Below are 19,225 nucleotides of genomic sequence, written 5' to 3' on the forward strand. Positions count from 1 at the left end.
TTTTTATTCAAACAAAACTAAACTAACAGCTGCTGTGTACTTTTGTTTCTGTGCTATATGTCAAATGTTATTGTCCCTAAGGTACTTATGTGAAAAGATTTAGCAGTCATTTTCTTAAATACCGATGCCTACCCAAATTTGGATTTTTCCTCCACTGAACAAAATGACAAGCACACGATTGCTATACTTAGAGCAATCTTTCACAGCTGCTTTAGTTTTTCAGTGATCCTATTAAACTGACGGCATATTGCCTGTGGGGTCTACAGTGTTATAATACTGCTCTAAGAGACATTGATTTGTATGATAGGATCAAACAGAATAGGGATGCATTGGGGGGAAGAATTTCATAGGTCATATTGTTTTTACGTGAGTAAAACTTAATTTAGACATTGTGACCTTTGCAGAACACCTGGTTATTTTAATTACTGATATGTGGGTGAACGTTGACATTGGGGCTTAGAAAGTATGAAATCTTAGGTCTCCTCTGTTTTGAAAATGCATCCTGAGTCATGTCTTTTCTTAAACTGAACGAAGTAGCTGTGCATTAAATATGCTGGCACATCTTCTGCTTGAGCAAGTGGACCGAAATGGTGTGAATTGTTAATGCCTTGCTGCTTTGGTTCACGGCTTGTGATTGATCATTTGTAACTATATCTACTCCTTGTTCCATGAAATCAAGTATGGAGTAATGGGTTCATCAGATTTTGGGGTTAAATTGAGAGTGAAGAGGTACTGTGTGTGGAAATAAGAGTTGCCATGTTCAGGGCTGGCCTTGTAACAGCATGGAATCTAAAGGCGATATTCAAAACCACTTCACTCATCATACGCTTACTGATTCTGAATAGGGCCCATTTGCAGGGGACATTTGGTAGTTTTCCAATACGCTTTATGCCTCTTTCTACTTCCACCACCATGCACATCTTTTTTTCATACATCCCAGTAGCACATTGGTAGAACAGGTCAGCATACACAATTCATTTATTTAAATAACTTGATTTATACAAGTAGAAATAAGCTGGGATTCTATTGTGTCTTGCCTTTCCCCTCAACAAAAATAATAGTGTGTGTGTCTGAAAATACAAGTGTTTTGTGAACTCAATTCCTTGGGCATCTTAAATATTTGATATTTAGTAATAATGTAAAATAACTTAATTGAATTGATATATGTACAACTTTATGGTTAAACAAACATTGAGAATTAACTCTATCTAATGTATTTTATGTGCCTATAGCCTATACCAATACATAGTAATTGAATATATACGGCCTGCTTTTTCAAACTTTAAAGCTCTGTAAAAAATGTAAGGTCTTACCTTAGAATTAGTTTTGGAAAATACAATACATGGAACTTAATAAATAAAACCAACAGAAACTAGAAGTAAAGGCCGTGAGAAATGTTAATATATAATTGTTTGCTGTAACAACTGATACTTTTTTCCATTATTATTTTTTATTTTTATTACTATTGAGAAAAGCTTAACCCAAATGGTGTTAACTGAGGTACCACTTAACTTTTGACCCAGTAGGAAAAGATGTAACAGAAAACTTAGTAAAACTTAGGAACAAAATCAAATATACAAAGCACTTACATGTGTAAGTAACATCAAAAGCAAGCTAATTGTAAAATGTTTCTTTTTTTTTTAAGGTTTTATTTTTAAGTAATCCCTACACCCAAAGTGGGGCTCAAACTTACAACTCCAAGGTCAAGAGTCACATGCTCCACCAACTGAGCAAGTCAGGCACCCCAAAATGTTTCAAAATTCTACTCTTACATTGTAAAGTAACAACTAATACAAATCTAAAAATATGTAGCTGGATTCTTTTTCCTTTTCCTTTCTTACTTTCTTTTTCTTTTTTTCTTAAGTCTAAAAGCAGGAATCATAATAATACTTGGCATACACATACCTAATTCAGCCTGCCCTAGGAATCAGATAATGTGGGTCAAGCTGTTTTGGTCTCCTTGGATGCAAATGCCAAATCAATATATTACATTTAAATATTTTACTTAGGATATATATATATGTCATGAAAAATTTATATATATATGAAAAATTTACATTTTTAAATGTGATAAACTAAAAAGTCTTAATAGTTTCAGCAATTAAAATGGAGAGTTCCCTTTCGACACTTATTTCTCCACGTTATTTATTTATTTATTTAGTCGAATCCTCTATAATTAGCATTTTTACATATTTTGTCTACTATGCCATCTCTTCTGAAAACTCTTACGGGGAAGAAAGCCAATCTATACTGAGTCATGTTCTTTTACATGGAGAGCTTTGTTAAAAAAAAATTTGTTTTATAACAGATAGTAACAATTAAGCTATTTGTTTTCATTGGTACTTATATTTTTAATAATGAACCTCTAGGATCACTGACACATCATTAAAGTCAGGGTAAGATTTCTGGTTCAAACACTGAGAAGTAAGAAATAAAAAAAGAAGCTAGATGGGGTGCCTGGGTGGCTCAGTCGTTAAGAGTCTGCCTTCAGCTCAGGTCATGATCCCAGGGTCCTGGGATCAAGCCCAACGCAGGGCTCTCTGCTCAGCGGGGAGCCTGTTTCTCCCTCTCCCACTCCCCCTGCTTGTGTTCTTTTTCTCGCTGTCTCTCTCTCTGTCAAAATAAATAAATAAAATCTTTAAAAAAACAAAACAAAAACAGAAGCTAGAAAGAAAGACAAACTCAAGGAGAAGACGGAAAGACCAAGGACTCGGTTAAAACGTTACATAAATAATGAAGCAAGTTTAGCCCAATGAAACCTAGAAGTAATGATCATATCTTCATGAATAGAAAAGAGAGTCTATGTTTTAAAGACTTCAAAAGGGAATTTCTGACAGATATTAAAGTGTCTCTGAGCAGATTAGACTGCTTTGTGAATGTTCATATCACACAGTTCTGCATTCACATATTTAATAAAAGATGACAGTGATCCAATTATAATGGGAGTTCTCCAACTGCCACCAAAAAAACACCTTTTTTTTAAATCAAGTCTTTAAAAATTCTTAATATTTTCTATAGATCAATAGTAGAAATATAAATCAGTGATTACTTTCTGCTTTTGTTCAACCAACAAGAATGGCCCAAGTCTGATGTCTGGAGATCACTGGGAGTCACTGAGGACCATGTATAAGGCACCTTGGAACCAAGGCAAAGTCACAGGGTGCACAGTCCTAAGGGAAATCGGAAGACTTCTCCTGAGAGACATCTTTCCTACACAAAAGAACTCTTAACTAGCTGCCTTTGTATATTCCAATGCACCCTAGAGAGATTTAAGGGTTGATTCATAACCACCAGCATTTGGCATCCCTCTTCAGCAAGAGGTCTGAAGTTTTACATTTCATAAAATATGAGAAATAAAGATAAATAGGACAGGGGCCCAAGGATTGAAAAGAGGCAATGGTAGTTAATTTTAAAGAATTTAGGGGTGCCTGGGTGGCTCAGTCAGTTAAGCGACTGCCTTCGGTTCAGGTCACGATGCTGGAGTGCTGGGATTGAGCCCCACATGGGACCTCCTACTCAGCAGGGAGTCTGCTTCTCCTTTTCCCTCTCCCCTGTTTGTGCGTTCTCTCTCTCTCTCAAATAAATAAATAAAATCTTTTTTAAAAATTTAAAGAAATCACTATACCCATAAGTTTGATCTTAATTCCCTGAAAAGTTCTGGAAGAGATTATAAGATGAATGGTTTGTGAACTCTTAGAAAAATAAACAGTAATCACTAGGACCCATATGGAGTAACTCATATATAAAATAAACTCATATATTAAAGAAATATTTAATGAACTGAGAGGGAAATTTTTGGGGTAAACTGGGAGACTCTTGGGGAAATTCCTTACATGGGGCTTGACATCTCTAACACCAGCATGTAACTATTATTTCTTCCAATGGGAAATAGATCCCAATAGACTATAGCTACCATCTATTATCCTTAAGCAAGGACCTGCTACTAAATCTGTATGTCTCTTCCCAGATAAATGGGTATGTCTGCAACAAAGTAGGAGAACATATAATGTCTGCAAACCTCCTATTTAGGTCTTCTATTTAGAATTCATGATTGTTCTCCTTTGATGTTTCTATTTAAAAATTATAGAGAGTGGATTGCCTGGGTGGCTCAGCCCATCAAGCATCTGCCTTAGGCTCAGGTCATGATCCCAGGGTCCTGGGATAGAGCCCCATGTCGGGCTCCCTGCTCAGCGGGGAGTCTGCTTTTCCCTCTGCTCCTGCACCCCCACTTGTGCGCGTGCTCTCTCGCTCTCTCGCTCTCTCTCTCTCTCTCTCTCGATCACTCTCTCTCTCAAATAAAATAAATTAAAAATCTTTAAAAAATGGTAGAGAAGTATGTCACTTAGCATCCAAAACGAGGCAAGAGAAAGTTATGAGTGGATACTGCCTTGGATCCCAATTTCTTTCCTGGAGAAAGTAATAAAAGGAATCAGAATGAACACACACACAGACACACAGTTGTCCCTGTATGGGGCTTGACTGAAGGCTGCAGGCTATATGTATACCCTTCTAAGTCACCTACTCTTAGCTAAGAATGCAATACCACTTACAGAGCCCAAATTATCTGGACCATTGCAGAATTCCACATTTAGCAGAACAGAAGCAGTAGTGATAGCAATAAAAGAGTAGTACTAGGCATTTTTAGGGCATAAACAGAGAGAGAAGCATTTGACTAGACACCTTCTCAGTGTCCTGAATTTTCCACTCACATCAAAAGGCATCTAAGGGGGCAACTGTGTGGCTCAGTCGATTGAGCATCTGACTCTTGATTTCAGCTCAGGTCGTGATCTCGGGGTCATGAGATCCAGCCCTGTGTGGGGCTCCACATTGATGTGGAGTCTGCTTGGGATTCTCTCTCTCCCCTCCCTCTGCCCTTACCCTTGCTCGTGCATGCTTCCTCTCTAAAATAAATAAATAAATAAATAAATAAATAAAATCTTTAAAAAAAAAAAAGACATATAAGTACAATGCTTCCAGACAAGGGAAGCATCCCAAATTTTTATGCTATTTTATGATTTAGCCCTGAATTAAACATGGGAATACAGACAAGACTATAAAATCTCTGTCCTCATGGAGCTTAGAGTCTAGAGGACAGATAGATATTAAACAAAGAATTCCCCATGCAGTTTTATGAATTACAATTGAGACAGTATATACAGTGTGCTATTAGTGTAACAGGGATACCTGTCCTAGATAAGGGAGGAAAGTAGCATAGGAGCAAGGCAATATCAGGAAAGCATTTTAGAAGAAGAAATATTTAAAATAAGACCTTAAGATGAGTAGGCAATAGCTTGCAAAGAGGATAGGGTGAGAGAGAATCCAAGCAGGAAAACATTATATGGTAAGATACTGGGGCATGAAGAAGCATAAAGTGTTTGAGGAACAGAAACAAAAAATTAAGGTGACTCAAGTGCAGAGATGAAGGAGCCAGCAGTACTAAGTGAATATGGAGAAATTGGGTAGGGACCAAATCATAAAGGTCCTTCAGGACATGATAAAGATTTGAGCATGAGTTCAGTATGAGAAGTTATGATAAGCTAAAATCACTTTTTTTTTAAAGATTTTATTTTTAAGTAATCTCTATACCCAACATGGGGTTTGAACTTAAAACTCCGAGATCAAGAGTCACATACTCTACTGACTGAGCCAGACAAGGCACCCCCTAAAATCATTTTTTAAAATAGTGTTACTAGAGTGATACAATTAGAAGACTTGTGTCTAAGTTGGAGATAGGTGAGCTTGTAGATTCAAAACTACATGAACAGCCATGTCCATGGAAGATTACTATAAATCTGAGGCAGGAACTCTATTAACATGCTAGAGATCTCTATCCCTAATCATGGCATACTCAACATTTTTTTAAACATTGTTATCAATAACTTAGTGATAAAATTGGTATTCAGACCACATTTATAAGGGAAAAAAAGATGGAAAAAAACTGTTGATCCCTGGGTGACAGATTAAATATCTGAAAGGACTTGCAAGGCTAAACTACTAAATAAAAACCTTGTAAGTAGAAATTTCATAGGAATCAATGTATAATGTTCTGTTCACATACCTATAAAATCAGCAGTACAAGTACAGGATAAGGAAGAAGTGGCTTAAAAGCAAATTGTGAGCAAAACCTTAGGGGCTTTAGTTGTCTTTAAGTTCAAGTAGGTCAATGATCTGATGTATCTAATAGAAATAGTAATGCAATTGTAGATTATATAATGATCTGAAAAAAAAAAGCAGGGGATGTGAGACTTGTCATTGATTGACCTGGGAAAATATATTCTAATAAATATTAACATTTATGTTCTAAATTTCAGAAACCCAAATTACGGCTTCATCTACAGAAAGGTGGTAGATTTACTGTAAAAAGAACACTTCATCTTCTTCAGTTAAGGTAGAGAAACAACTGGAAGAAAGTATTACACATCTAGGAAACAAATTTGCTAAAGGAATGGAGGAAAAAGTAAACTGGTTTTAAGTAGGCTCCACACCATGGGGCTTAAATTCATGACCCTGAGATCAAGAGTCGCATGATCTACCATTTGAGCCAGCCAGGTGCCCCTAAAGTGGTTTTAAAATATGCTTCAATCTTATGATCAGAATAAAGCAGTGTATGCACGAAAATAAATAAAAGAAGACAGGTTTATTCAGCTGGAGGAAGAAAGAGATCTCCTAGAATAAAGGTAACTATCTGATCTAAACATATATTTTTATTTTATTTATTTATTTATTTATTTATTTATTTATTTATTTGAGAGAGGGAGAGACAGAGGGTGCAAGAGGGGGTTGGGGCAGAAGGAATCTCAAGCAGAATCTCACGCAGACTCCACATTGAGCGCAGAGCCCAACCCTGGAGCTCCATCCCATGACCTTGAGGTCATGACCCTCGCCTAAATCATGAGTTTGATGCTTAACCAGCTGAGTCACTCAGATGCCCCAGAACATGTGTTTTTAACAGATATGAAAAAGAGGAACTGAAATCCTGAAGGCCAGATATGAGGGTATCCAAGTCTAACTACTCTTAAAGAGGTTATTATAAAAGGGGAAAATATTGTAATTGTTACAAAATCACAAATAGTGACTGGAGCCCAGTGAAACCTACCAGAGAAATAAAGATCTTAGAGAGTAAACTCAGAGCAATCCCCTAAAGGAGGAAGAATCCGCAAATACTGTGAAGAGGTAACATTTATGTTACAGATAAATTAATAGTAAGAGCAATTGGAGAATCCCTTCTGAGGATTAGACAATTATCCAAAGAGTGCTCATGAAATCTGAACAAATTGGAGAGGGGAGTACTAGAAAGATTAATATCAAATACTCAAAAAAAGTATTTAGTGAACCCCCCAAATTTGGGTCTAAGATAAAGAAAAGGCAAAGGGAAGATGAATTATATTACAGAAGATCCAGGCACAGCAATAATAGATCAAGGAGTCAGATCTAAATTAGATGTTAGACTGTGGGAAAATACATCGTGGGTAGGATTATTTAACTCAGGGAGGTGAAAATGGGTAGGACTGGTTTGAACAAAGGATGATATTGACAAACTTGGAATTTATTGACTTCATATCTCTCACTATGAGAGACCCTGCAAGAAAAATATCTATGGGAATATGTTAGAAAAACACAAGAATGAAGCAAATAGCAAAGGGAAAGTAAAAGAAAAGAAAGAAGTTCACTGCACCAAGCAATGCAGCCTGAGCCTGTTAGAGAAGGGAACCTTTCTGAAAGAAGTAGGAGTACAGTAGAGACAAATCCTAAATACTGTAGAAAGAGGGGACAGAAATGTTAAGACTAGGAACATTCAAAAACTGAGGAATTACCCTGTCTACAGGAGGAAATGACATTGTGCTGGTCCTCACTGAACACTAAGACCATGAGGCTCAGAAACATAAACAGCCACTTCAATTCGGAAATCCATGGAGCAAGGTTATTCTCTGATGGGAACCGATATGAAGATGATGGGGAAGCTGTGTTCACAAAGTAGGTTTCTTTGGTTTAAATGATTCCCTAGCCAGAGGCCGTGACAGCAGCTGCTGTGACCCAGGATTGAAATTACTGCTCCCAAGGCAAGATGGATGCTTTGCCACCAGAGAAAGAAGGCTTACCCTCGGTTCAGTATGGGGTTCAGGAACATGGGACTCAGAGGGAAAAGAGTATTAAGGTGTTCAGGATACTTTACAAAGGCAAATAACAGCATCTCAAACAAGTCCTGGGGATGCCACCAACATAAATTTCCAATTGTTGCAAGAATACAAGAGTATCCCCTCTTTGAGAAAAATAATAATAACAGCAATGATGATACAATATTATAATATGCTGGGGCACCTGGCTGGCTCAGTTGGTGGAGCATATGACTCGTGATCTCAGGGTTGTGAGTTTGAGTCCCACATTGAGTATAGAGATTACTTAAAAGTAAAATCTTTTAAAAAATTGTTACATAATGCTTACCAAGGGTCATGTACTTATTCTAAGGACTTCCATATAATTCACTTAATCCTTACAACAGGCTAATAAGGTAATTAATTTCATCCCTATTTTATAGATGAAGAAACTAACCCATTAGAGAAACTAATTAACATGTCTCAGGTCATACAGTAGACGGTGTAACTAGTATTTGAACTCTGGTTCCAAAATCAGAGCACTTAACCAACATTTTATGCAGCCTCTTTTTAGAGAGGAGACAATGTTACTGGTCAATTTTTCCCTCAAGATATAAATACATAATACTATAATCAATGCCTTGATCGGAGATTGCTTCCCAACGAGTATGTCCTATGTCACAGACCCTACTCAACAGCATGAATCAACTGGCATCGTGGAAAGACTGACATGAAGAATGTTTTCTCTTGCCTTCCTTCACTTAGTTTCTGCGATGGTCTTTGGCAACAGTCACATGGGTCTGGATCATGCCAAACATAGGGTCCTAGGAACATCATTTTGCTTGGAATGGCCACATTAGAAATTGGGGATTGGCTTACGTTCTGAATGTATTGGGTATGGAGCTGATGTTGTGATCACCTTTCGGTTTAACTGGAATTAGGGCACATGAGAAAGTTGGTGTAGACTTAATTCAACTTCTCAGGTCCTAGGGGATGACACCCACTGTGGGAGCCCAGAAGGTAGCTGCTGGAGGAATTCCAGTTCAATCTAGTCATCCAGAAGTCATCTGGCTGACACTGGGAAGAATAAAAATTAAGGACCTGAATTTCTTTGAATTTTAACTTGAGGAGTTGGAACTTTTATTGGATTTTAACTCACAAAGGTAAGATTATTTGGTTTTGGAATTCACTTCTGTGTAAATGTAAAGATTTGGGATTTTCATTTCTTTGGAATTTTATTATTTGAATTTAATTTCTTCATAAAAATTCCATAATGGACATGAGTTAACATTCAAGTTCAGGGTATGTTTTTGGAATTTTGTGATTGAAATACACTAATCCTGTCATTTGATCTCATTGCATTGTAGAATCTCTGAAGAATGTGTCAGAGAATAGATGGCTATTTTGGACAGTGCTATTACGTATAATTTGGGGTATGAAATGGAATAGAAAGTGAACATTCAGTGTTCAGTAGCATGGCCTTAGAGCTAATTTAATTATATTCTAAGTCATTTTGGAATCTTCTAGTGTAAATTTCATACTACCCACCAGGATCTAGAAGGATCCACATAGGAGCCGGTTTTGGTTATTGGAATAATAGGTCCTAAGAGACTGAGGATCTCCTTCCTCAAGAGGCAGAGTGACTTCTTTGATTTACCATAATGGAATAATTAAGCCAAAGAAGTTAAGAGAACAAAAAGTTAGGAAATGTTAGGGGAAATGAGAGTGTTATCAAACAAATCTACCAAAATCTGACACTATCTACACGTGTTCTGCCACTGCTATGTGCTTCTGTAATACCAAATAGCTCAATAGGGGAATGATGTCAGTAGGGTGTAGAAGTTTGGTTAGTGAATATGTGCTTTTTCCTAGGCAAAGAAGGCCAACAGAGAAGGAGTAGAATTCTATCTTTTGGCAGAAAAGAACAAAGACTTTATCTTGGCTGCAGCACTGGGGTTCCTTGCAGGACTCTGGGAGTTTTGCTTCCTCCTGTGCCTTCCTTAAAGGAGGCCCCACTGTCTCAAGCCTCCAGTTGATTTCCATCTGCATTGTCTCATCCTCTGTTGTTTTTGTGCAGCTTTAATATCCTCTGAAGCAGCACTCTGAGATACCTATCCAGGCTGTTTGCAGTATCTCCTAAGTTAATTATTATTTAAGTTAGTATTCTAGTTTTAAAGGTACATAGATTTTGAATGATCTTCCTCAACCCTATTATTTTCATAGCCTTGTAATTTTGATGGGAGTGATTTTGCAGAATGCATTTTTTGTATTATGTTCTAGCAGAAATGCTGTACTAGCATGTTGACCACATATAGGAATGTGGCATCTTTACACAGTGGGTAGTTCTCTTCCACCCTAGAAAGAATAGATCTTTGTAGGAGCCATAACTAAAGAAATTTTCCACATGTAACAATATAAATTTCTTTGTTAAAATCTTCTATGGTTTAGAAATCTAAAAACATAAACAATTTTCAAATCCCATGGGTTTTTAAGGGTTTCACTAGACATGATAAAGTTTAGTGTCACGTCAGTTGGGCTCATTTCAAAGTATATCTAATTCTAAAAAAGAAGCATTTTGTGTATCTTTTACTTTTTAGTCCTTGGTACAATTACACTTCTAATCTGTCCTTATAAATAAAAAGTAATTGCTATGATCTTAACATTAGACACGATTTTCTGATCTGACATAAAACAAGCAAACAACAAGTCATACATCAAATGAGAGTATTAGTGATTATTTAAATTAAAAGGTAACTTTCACATAACACTCGACCTTTTCCAAGTTGAAGTTCAGAAGACCATCAAATATAAAAGTTTAGGGACTTCAATCATTTGATGCACAAATTATACTAACAAACAAAGAAAAAAGAAATGCAAAAATTTAATGTTAAGTGACTAGGGTGCTATAGACTGGAAGTTCCTCCAACAGGATTAGCTTCTTTGAGTATGTTAAGTCTAGTGAACTTGTTATGCTTCCACATGTTAGTAGTTGCATAGGCTAATTTCAGCTGGCATAAGCTTTTATAAGTATGCAAAAACACAGGGCAAGGCATGCATTAAAATGTGATAATAGCACACTTCTGGGACACGTGAAGCATGAGGCACAAATCTGAATGCCTCTGGCATTCATGAAGTATCACACCTCAGAGTCAGAGCTTTTATGTTTTGATAAGTAATTGTGTTATACCACATTTGGGAGGGAAAAAAAATCAACTTTCTAAATATAAATCTTTCCCTTTAACCAGGATTCCTTATATTTTAATTCTAACGATTTATTCAAATACAATTTTTTAATTCCTGGTGAGCTGGAAATAATTCAAAGCCAGATAAGGTCTTAAGAAAACATGTTAGTTATTTATTTTATTAATGCAAGTTTAAGAGTGATTATATAATATTGTTGATCATAAAGATCATTTTAGCCAGTGTGATAAGGGGAGATTGCAAAAAGAAGAAATAAACTTCAATAATGATGCCCTCTGTATCCTCCCTGCCCACAAAAGACCATAAGGAAGTATTCCCTGTGTTACATATATCTTACAGGTAAATAACTACCTAGATAATGGGTATGTCTACAGAAGCTTGGAAATCTTCAGATAAAAACTCCTAATAAAATGAAAAATAATTATCATATCTAACACACATATTAAAAATGACCAAGAAAAAATTGATTTACTTTCTAAATACACAAACACACATATCATCCCTGGCAGAAAAAAAATTTAAGAGTTATAAAAATAAGTATCAAAATATAATAGTAGTCACTCAATAGTATTTTTTTTTAAACATTTTATTGACTTATTTATTTGAGAGAGAGAGAGAGAGAGAGAGCACATGTGAGCACAGAGGGAGGGGCAGATTCCCTGCTGAGCAGAGAGCGGGATGTGGGACTCGATCCCAGGACACTGAAATCATGACCTGAGCCAAAGGCAGATGCTTAACCCTCTGAGCCACCCAGGTGCCCCAGTAGCCACTCAATAGTATTAAGATGATAAAGCCAGTAATGGTTTGATTTTATGCAGTACAAGCAAGGATATTAGAAATAAATGTAAGTACAGCCATATCCTAAAAAGACTTAAAGCTTTTTGGATCTAGCCTTGCAGTTTACGTATGCCACTTAATATTTTGGCCCTCTTCAGGCATATGGAGTTAAGGCTTAAATGAAGTGATAGGATCTTAACAGTAGTACATTTAGTAGTGCTAATAGTAACACTACTAAAGTAATAGTAATTACTACTAAAGCAATAAAAAGTAAATTTAAAAAGGTAAAAAGTAAATAACAGTAGCAATTACTACTAATAGTAATTTAATAGCAGTACAAACACGGAATTCATGGTACATTTTGCTTTTAGAGACTAGCAAATCAGTGTTTTTAGAAATACAGATTGACAAAGACATACAATGAAATTGTTTTAAAACACATTTCATAACTTTTGAAAACCTCTAGAAGTTAACCAAAACAATTAAAAAATATCTGAGAACACGGCAGTATGATTTCTCAGTTTTCTCTTCTAAAAGCTGTATACCATAGAAAATACCTGTTAAAATTATGAAAATTTATCAATTGCTTTTATTTATTAAGTGATGGCTTACTAAAGTTAAAATACTTATGATTTTTTTTAAATCTAAACTTGAGCTGTGCTATAGGCTGAATGTTTATGTCCCACCAAAATTTAAATGTTGAAACCTAATGTGATGGTATTTGGAGGTAATTGGGTCATAAGGGTGGAGCCCTCATGAATGAAATTAGTGTCCTTATACAAGAGACCCCAGAGGGCATCCTTGTCCTTTCCACCAATAAGGACACAAGTGAGAAAATAGCAATCTATGAATCAGTTAAGGGGCCCCCAACAGACAATGAATCTGCCAGGGCCTTGATCTTGGACTTCATGAATATAAGAAATAAATGTTTGTTGTTCAAGCCACCCAGTGTATGGTATTTTTGTGATAGAAGACCAAATGGACCAAAACATGCTGAAATAAAGATTCCTCAAACCTTAATCCCTTTCATAATTTCCTTTTGTATTAAGAATGACATATTTATCCATGTTAAAACTAAACTTTTATTATAGCTGTTTTCCTTTTAAATGTATAAAGTAAAAACAAAATTATGCAAGTGCCTTTTGAAATGTTATCATAGAGTTTATAAGATCTTTGTCACTTACCTTTTGAAATATCTTTAATTGTTCTGCCATACAAATCATAAAGATATCTGGCTGGTGAATTTAGATTCATTCTCACTGTGCAAGTATCTAAAACCTACCCAGGGGGGAAAAAAAACCTATAAGTAATTTATTACAGTAAGCTCTGGCTAAATCAAATAAATATTAAAAGCCTTTCTATACTAAATGGCCATAAAAATTATACTGTAAAATAAAATTTGATGATTTAGAAAATGTTTCTAATATATGAAAAAAAAAAAGCAGTTAAAATTATTAGATCACAATTTTACTTTAAAAACACACAAACAAGGGCACCCGGCTGGCTCAGCCAGAAGAACATGCAACTCTTGATCTTGAGGGCAAGCCCCACACTTATTATTAAAAATAAGAAATAAAAAATAAATTAAAAATATAATAAATAAAAATATGTTATATTTAAAAACATAAATAAAAAATATAAAAAATAAAATAAAAAATAAAAAACACACAAATATTAATAAAAAAGAGAAAAGAGATGCAACAAATATTAAAAAGTGGTTATACTGTATTTAATAAATGCTAGAACTATGGGAAATTTTTATATTATTCTTGCTATTTTCTATATTTTTCATTAATTTATAGTGGGAGCATATTACTTTTAAATTTGGTCTTAATCAACACAAATAAATGGAAAGATATATCATATTAATGGAATGGAAGAATTAACATTAAAATGCCCATACTGCCCAAAGCAATCTATAGATTCAATGCAATCCTTATTAGAATACCAATAGTATTTTTCACAGAACTAGAACAAATAATTGTAAAATTTGTATGGAACCACAAAAGACCTGGAATAGCCAAAGCAGTCTTGAGAAGGAAGAACAAAGCTGGAGGTATCACACTCCCAGATTTCAAACTATATCACAAAGCTATAATAACCAAAATAGTATGGCACTGGTGCAAAAACAGACACATAGACCAATGGAACAGAGTTGAGAACCCAGAAATAATCCCACACTCCTATGGTCAATTTATGACAAAGGAGGTGAGAATATACACTGGGGAAAAGACAGTCTCTTCAATAAATGTATTGGGGAAACTGGACAGCTACATGCAAAAGAATGAAACTGGACCACTTTCTTATACCATACACAAAAATAAACTCAAAATGGAGTAAAGACCTGAATATAAGACCTGAAGCCATAAAACTCCCAAAAGAAAACAGAGACAGTAACCTCTTTGACATCAATCTTAGCAAAATTTTTCTAGATATGTCTCCTCAGACAAGGGAAACAAAGGAAAAATAAACGACTGGGACTACATCAAACTAAAAAGCCTTTGCACAGTGAAGGAAACCATCAACAAAATGAAAAGGCAACCTACTGAATGGGAAAGGAATTGCAAAGGATATTTCCAACAATGGGCTAATATCCAAAATATATAAAGAATTCATACAAGGGAACACCCCAAAAATCCAAATAATACAATTAAAATGGGCAGAGGACCTGAATAGATATTTTTCCCAAGAAGATATATACATGGCCACAGACACATGAAAAGATGCTCAACATCACTAATCATCAGGGAAATGCAAATCAAAATCACAAGGAGATATCACTTAATACCAGTCAGAATAAATAGGATAAAAAAGACAAGACATAACAAGTGTTGGCAGGGATGTGGGGAAAAGGGAACCTTTGCATGCTGTTCATGCAAACGTAAACTGGTGCGAATGTAAATTGGAAAACAGTATGGAGATTCCTCAAAAAACTAAAAATAGGGGCACCTGGGTGGCTCAGTCGTTAAGCATCTGCCTTCAGCTCAGGTCATGATCCCAGGGTCCTGGGATTGAGCCCCGCATTGGGCTCCCTGCTTGGCAGGAAGCCTGCCTCTCCCTCTCCCACTCCCCCTGCTTGTGTTCCCTCTCTCACTGTGTCTCTCTCTGTCAAATAAATAAATAAAATCTTAAAAAAAAAAAACCTGGGGCACCTGGGTGGCTCAGTCGTTAGGCGTCTGCCTTTGGCTCGGGTCGTGACCCCAGGGTCCTGGGATCGAGCCCTGCATCAGGATCTCTGCATCAGGATCTCTGCTCGGCAGGAGGCCTGCTTCTCCCTCTCCCACTCCCCCTGCTTGTGTTCCCTCTCTCACTGCCAAATAAATAAATAAAATATTAAAAAATAAATAAATAAATAAATAAAAAACCTAACTAAAAATATAAGTACCATACAATCCAGTAATTCCACTTCTGAGTATCTACCCAAGGAAAATGAAAACATGAATTTGAAAAGATATATGCACCACTATGTTTATTGCAGCATTATTCACAAGCCAAGATATAGAAGCAACCCAAGTATCCATCAGTAGATGAATGGATAAAGACTGTATGTATATACAATGAAATATTACTCAGCCATAAAAAAAAGAATGAAATCTTGCCATTCCTAACAACATGGGTGGACCTAATGGGTATTATGCTAAGCAAAATAAGTCAGACAAAGACAAATATATAATTTCACTTATATGTGTAATCTAGAATACAAAACAAATAACAAACAAACAACAATAATAACAAAGAGAAACACATTTATGAATATAGAGAACAAACTAGGGGCTGCCCAAGGCAGGAAAGGTGGGCAGATGGGCAAAATAGGTGAAGGAGACTAAGGGGTACAAACTTCCAGCTATAAAATAAGTAAGTCACAGGAATGAAAAGTACAGCATATATAGTTAATACTATTATAATAACATTGTATGGTGACAGATGGCAACTACGTTTATCGTGGTAAGCATTTTGTATTGTATATAATTGTCGAATCACTATATTGTACACCTGAAACAAATACGTCAACTATACTTCAGTTAAAAATAAAAATAAATAAAAATTGGGGAGGGTATGTGCTATGGTAAGTGCTGTGAACTGTGTAAGACTGTTGAATCACAGACCTGTACCTCTGAAACAAATAATACATTATATGTTAAAAAAAAAGAAGATAGTAGGAAGGGAAAAATGAAGGGTGGGGAAATCGGAGGGGGAGATGAACCATGTGAGACTATAGACTCTGAGAAACAAACTGAGGGTTCTAGAGGGAGGGGGGATGTGGGGGATGGGTTAGCCTGGTGATGGATATTAAAGAGGGCACGTATTGAATGGAGCACTGGGCGTTATACGCAAACAATGAATCATGAAACACTACATCAAAAACTAATGATGTAATGTATGGTGATTAACATAACATAATAAAATAAATTTAAAAAAATAAAAATAAATAAATTAGGTCTTAAGGTACTTTCTTTGGGTTTTAAATTCTTTCCAATTGTCCTAAAGTCAATTATAAATATAGTCTGATCACAGTTCAACTTGATAACTTATGTTGTTTGGGTACTAAATAAGTGGAATTAAAAAACCACATTTCAAGGTTTCCCATGAGCCTGAATCTCAAGAACTTCTTGTAATGGTTTCTAATATGGTAAAGTTGTTTTCTCAATATTTTTTTATTTTATTTTACTTTATTTTTTTAAAGATTTATTTATTTACTTTAGAGAGCTAGAGAAAGAGAAGGGGGAGGAGCAGAGGGAGAGAGAGAAACCTAAGCAGACCCCACACCCAGCATGGAGCCCAACATGGGGTTCAATCCCACGACCCTGAGATCAGGACCCCAGCTGAAATCAAGAGTCGGATGTTCAACCAGCTGAGCCACCCAGGTGCCCCTGTTTTCTCAATATTGTAATATCTTGATCTGTCTTGATACAGCCCTTGTAACAATGACCTTTTCAACATCAGTGAAGACTTAAAACATGCATCAGTTAGAGGGAAAGTTCTACTCACAGCATGAAAAAAAATTAAAGTAACAAAGGGTGCTGGAGAGTATCAAGTAACCTCATGCAAGTTTTATTAGGTTTTTGGAAGTGACTCCCAAAACATGAATCACTATATCCATTTACAAGTATATAGTAGGGGTGCCTGGGTGGCTTAATTGGTAGGACATGCAACTCTTGATCTTGGGATTGCGAGTTCAAGCCCCACATTGGGTGTAGAGATTACTTAATAATAAAATCTTCAAGGGTGCTGGGGTGGCTCAGTCAGTAAAACGTCCAGCTCTTGATCTTAGCCCAGGTCTTGATCTCAGGGTTGTGAGTTCAAGCCCCACGTTGGGCTCCATGCTAGGCATGGAGCCCACTTAAAAAATAAAATAAATAAAATAAATAAAATAAAAATCTTTAAAAAAAAGTATATAATACATTCCAAATCCAAATTGAAAATACTTTGTCTTCCATTTTCACTATTAATGGCTATAATGTACTACTGCTTTTGCATAACCTAAACTATTGAAGGATGATGTGCATTACATGATTACATAGTAAAAAGAACATCTTTCCATTGCTGTTACCACCCTGCCTCCAGTTCTGCCCAATTTTATCCTTACCTTAAAGATTTATTTACTTATTTTTAGAGAGAAAGAGAGCAAGTGTGCCTGAGTGGGGGGAAGGGCAGAGGGAGAGAGAGAGAGAATTTCAAGCAGACCAGAGAGGGGTAAGGCCAACATGGGGCTGGATCCCATGACCCTGAGATCATGATCTGAGCCGAAATTAAGAGTCCGATGCTTAACCGACTAAGCCAGCCAGGCGCCCCTATCCTTACTTTAAAATTGGAAACTAATCCTAGTCCTAGCCCAACCAACTCATTTTCTTTGTGACAACGAACATATTTAAAGAGCTTCATGTGTATATAAAGACAAAGTTGTACTGTCCTTTCAGTCTGGAGAACAACTTTCAAACATTGTGACTAATTTGCTTTATCTAGTTGCTGTATCAAGTGATATGTGTTGCATTTAAAAGGCAAATATCTAATTGACTAATTTAATTTGACAAATTGGCCTTTACTGGATTACATCAGAGGTTCTCAGCCTTTATTCTACCCCTACACATGACCAATAATGTTCTCATGAGCCACATAGTCCCACAGGCATTTACAGGATTGTGTGTGTTTCTTGCATGCTAGCTGCAATCCAGTTTTGGGCAATTTTTCAGAAACTATGTATTGCTGCTCTTTTTCTCAAAATCAGGAAGGCATATCTGTTTATGACTACGAATGAAGTTACAGGAATAATCTTGGACCCTCTAATTTATGAGGGAAATACTCACAATATCAATGCTTTACCTAAATAACAATGTTCCTGCTATGTATTTCACAAGTATTATAAACTCTGTCATATGGAGCCAATCCATGACCTCCAATCTGCCTATTTAGAGGGTATCAGTGCAGGAGTTCAATTCCTGACCAACTCCATGTGTTCTCACAAGTCAGAGACAATACTCCCTTGGAATATCTAAGTCGGAATAGCCCCATGGCTGGGACTGGTCCTTGCCACCCAATAAAATAAGGTAATAACGCTGGTGACTCTAAATGTTACTCTTCCTGCCTTCCTTCCCACTCTTTTGGGGCAATTTCTTTAGTGATTACTACACATAAGTTCACCTAGGACTCCTATCCATGGGCAGAAACCTTTACTAAAAATGCTTGTAAAGCAATATTCAAAATATAAGAGAGAAGTTATCAGAAGAAATTGGAGTTTTGTCTGTGACTTTAGACAGAACATACTGACATTGGCATGGGATCCACCCTTGTGTTTTTAAAAATACTTTATTGACACAGTTTGTCTCTGACTAGCAAAATTCTCCTGTTGGTCACTTTAGTCCATGTGACTTTGTCTCCAAGGATTATCCTTTTACTACCACCACCACCCTCTTTGACAGAAATATTAACAGGAGACAATTCAGTACACATTCTTCCTTAGCCAGTCATCTCTCAACACTATTAAGAATCTACGTTTGGTTCCATAGAGCCCCCTCCCTTGGCTACCCATAGTCTTGATCTTTCCATTCTTTATGTTTAGTTCTCAATTTCTTAATATTACAAATCTATTATTTAAAAGTTCAATGAAGCCCTTTGGTACAAATTATATTCTCTAATTACTAGTGAAGGTTCAAATA

The 19,225-nt window shown here is 36.1% G+C and overlaps 1 protein-coding gene across 1 annotated transcript in view; it reads right to left on the reverse strand.

Moving 5' to 3' along the window:
- DCDC1 (doublecortin domain containing 1) overlaps positions 1–19,225 on the reverse strand; it is a 465,966-nt gene that overhangs the window by 373,934 nt on the left and 72,807 nt on the right. The window contains exon 8 of the mRNA XM_032415097.1: positions 13,256–13,349. Within this exon, the coding sequence (XP_032270988.1) occupies positions 13,256–13,349 (94 nt within the window). The remainder of the gene's footprint in view (positions 1–13,255; positions 13,350–19,225) is intronic.

The sequence above is a fragment of the Phoca vitulina genome, unplaced genomic scaffold (assembly GCF_004348235.1).
Source record: "Phoca vitulina isolate PV1807 unplaced genomic scaffold, GSC_HSeal_1.0 scaffold16, whole genome shotgun sequence".
In the NCBI taxonomy this organism is placed as follows: Eukaryota; Metazoa; Chordata; class Mammalia; order Carnivora; family Phocidae; genus Phoca; species Phoca vitulina.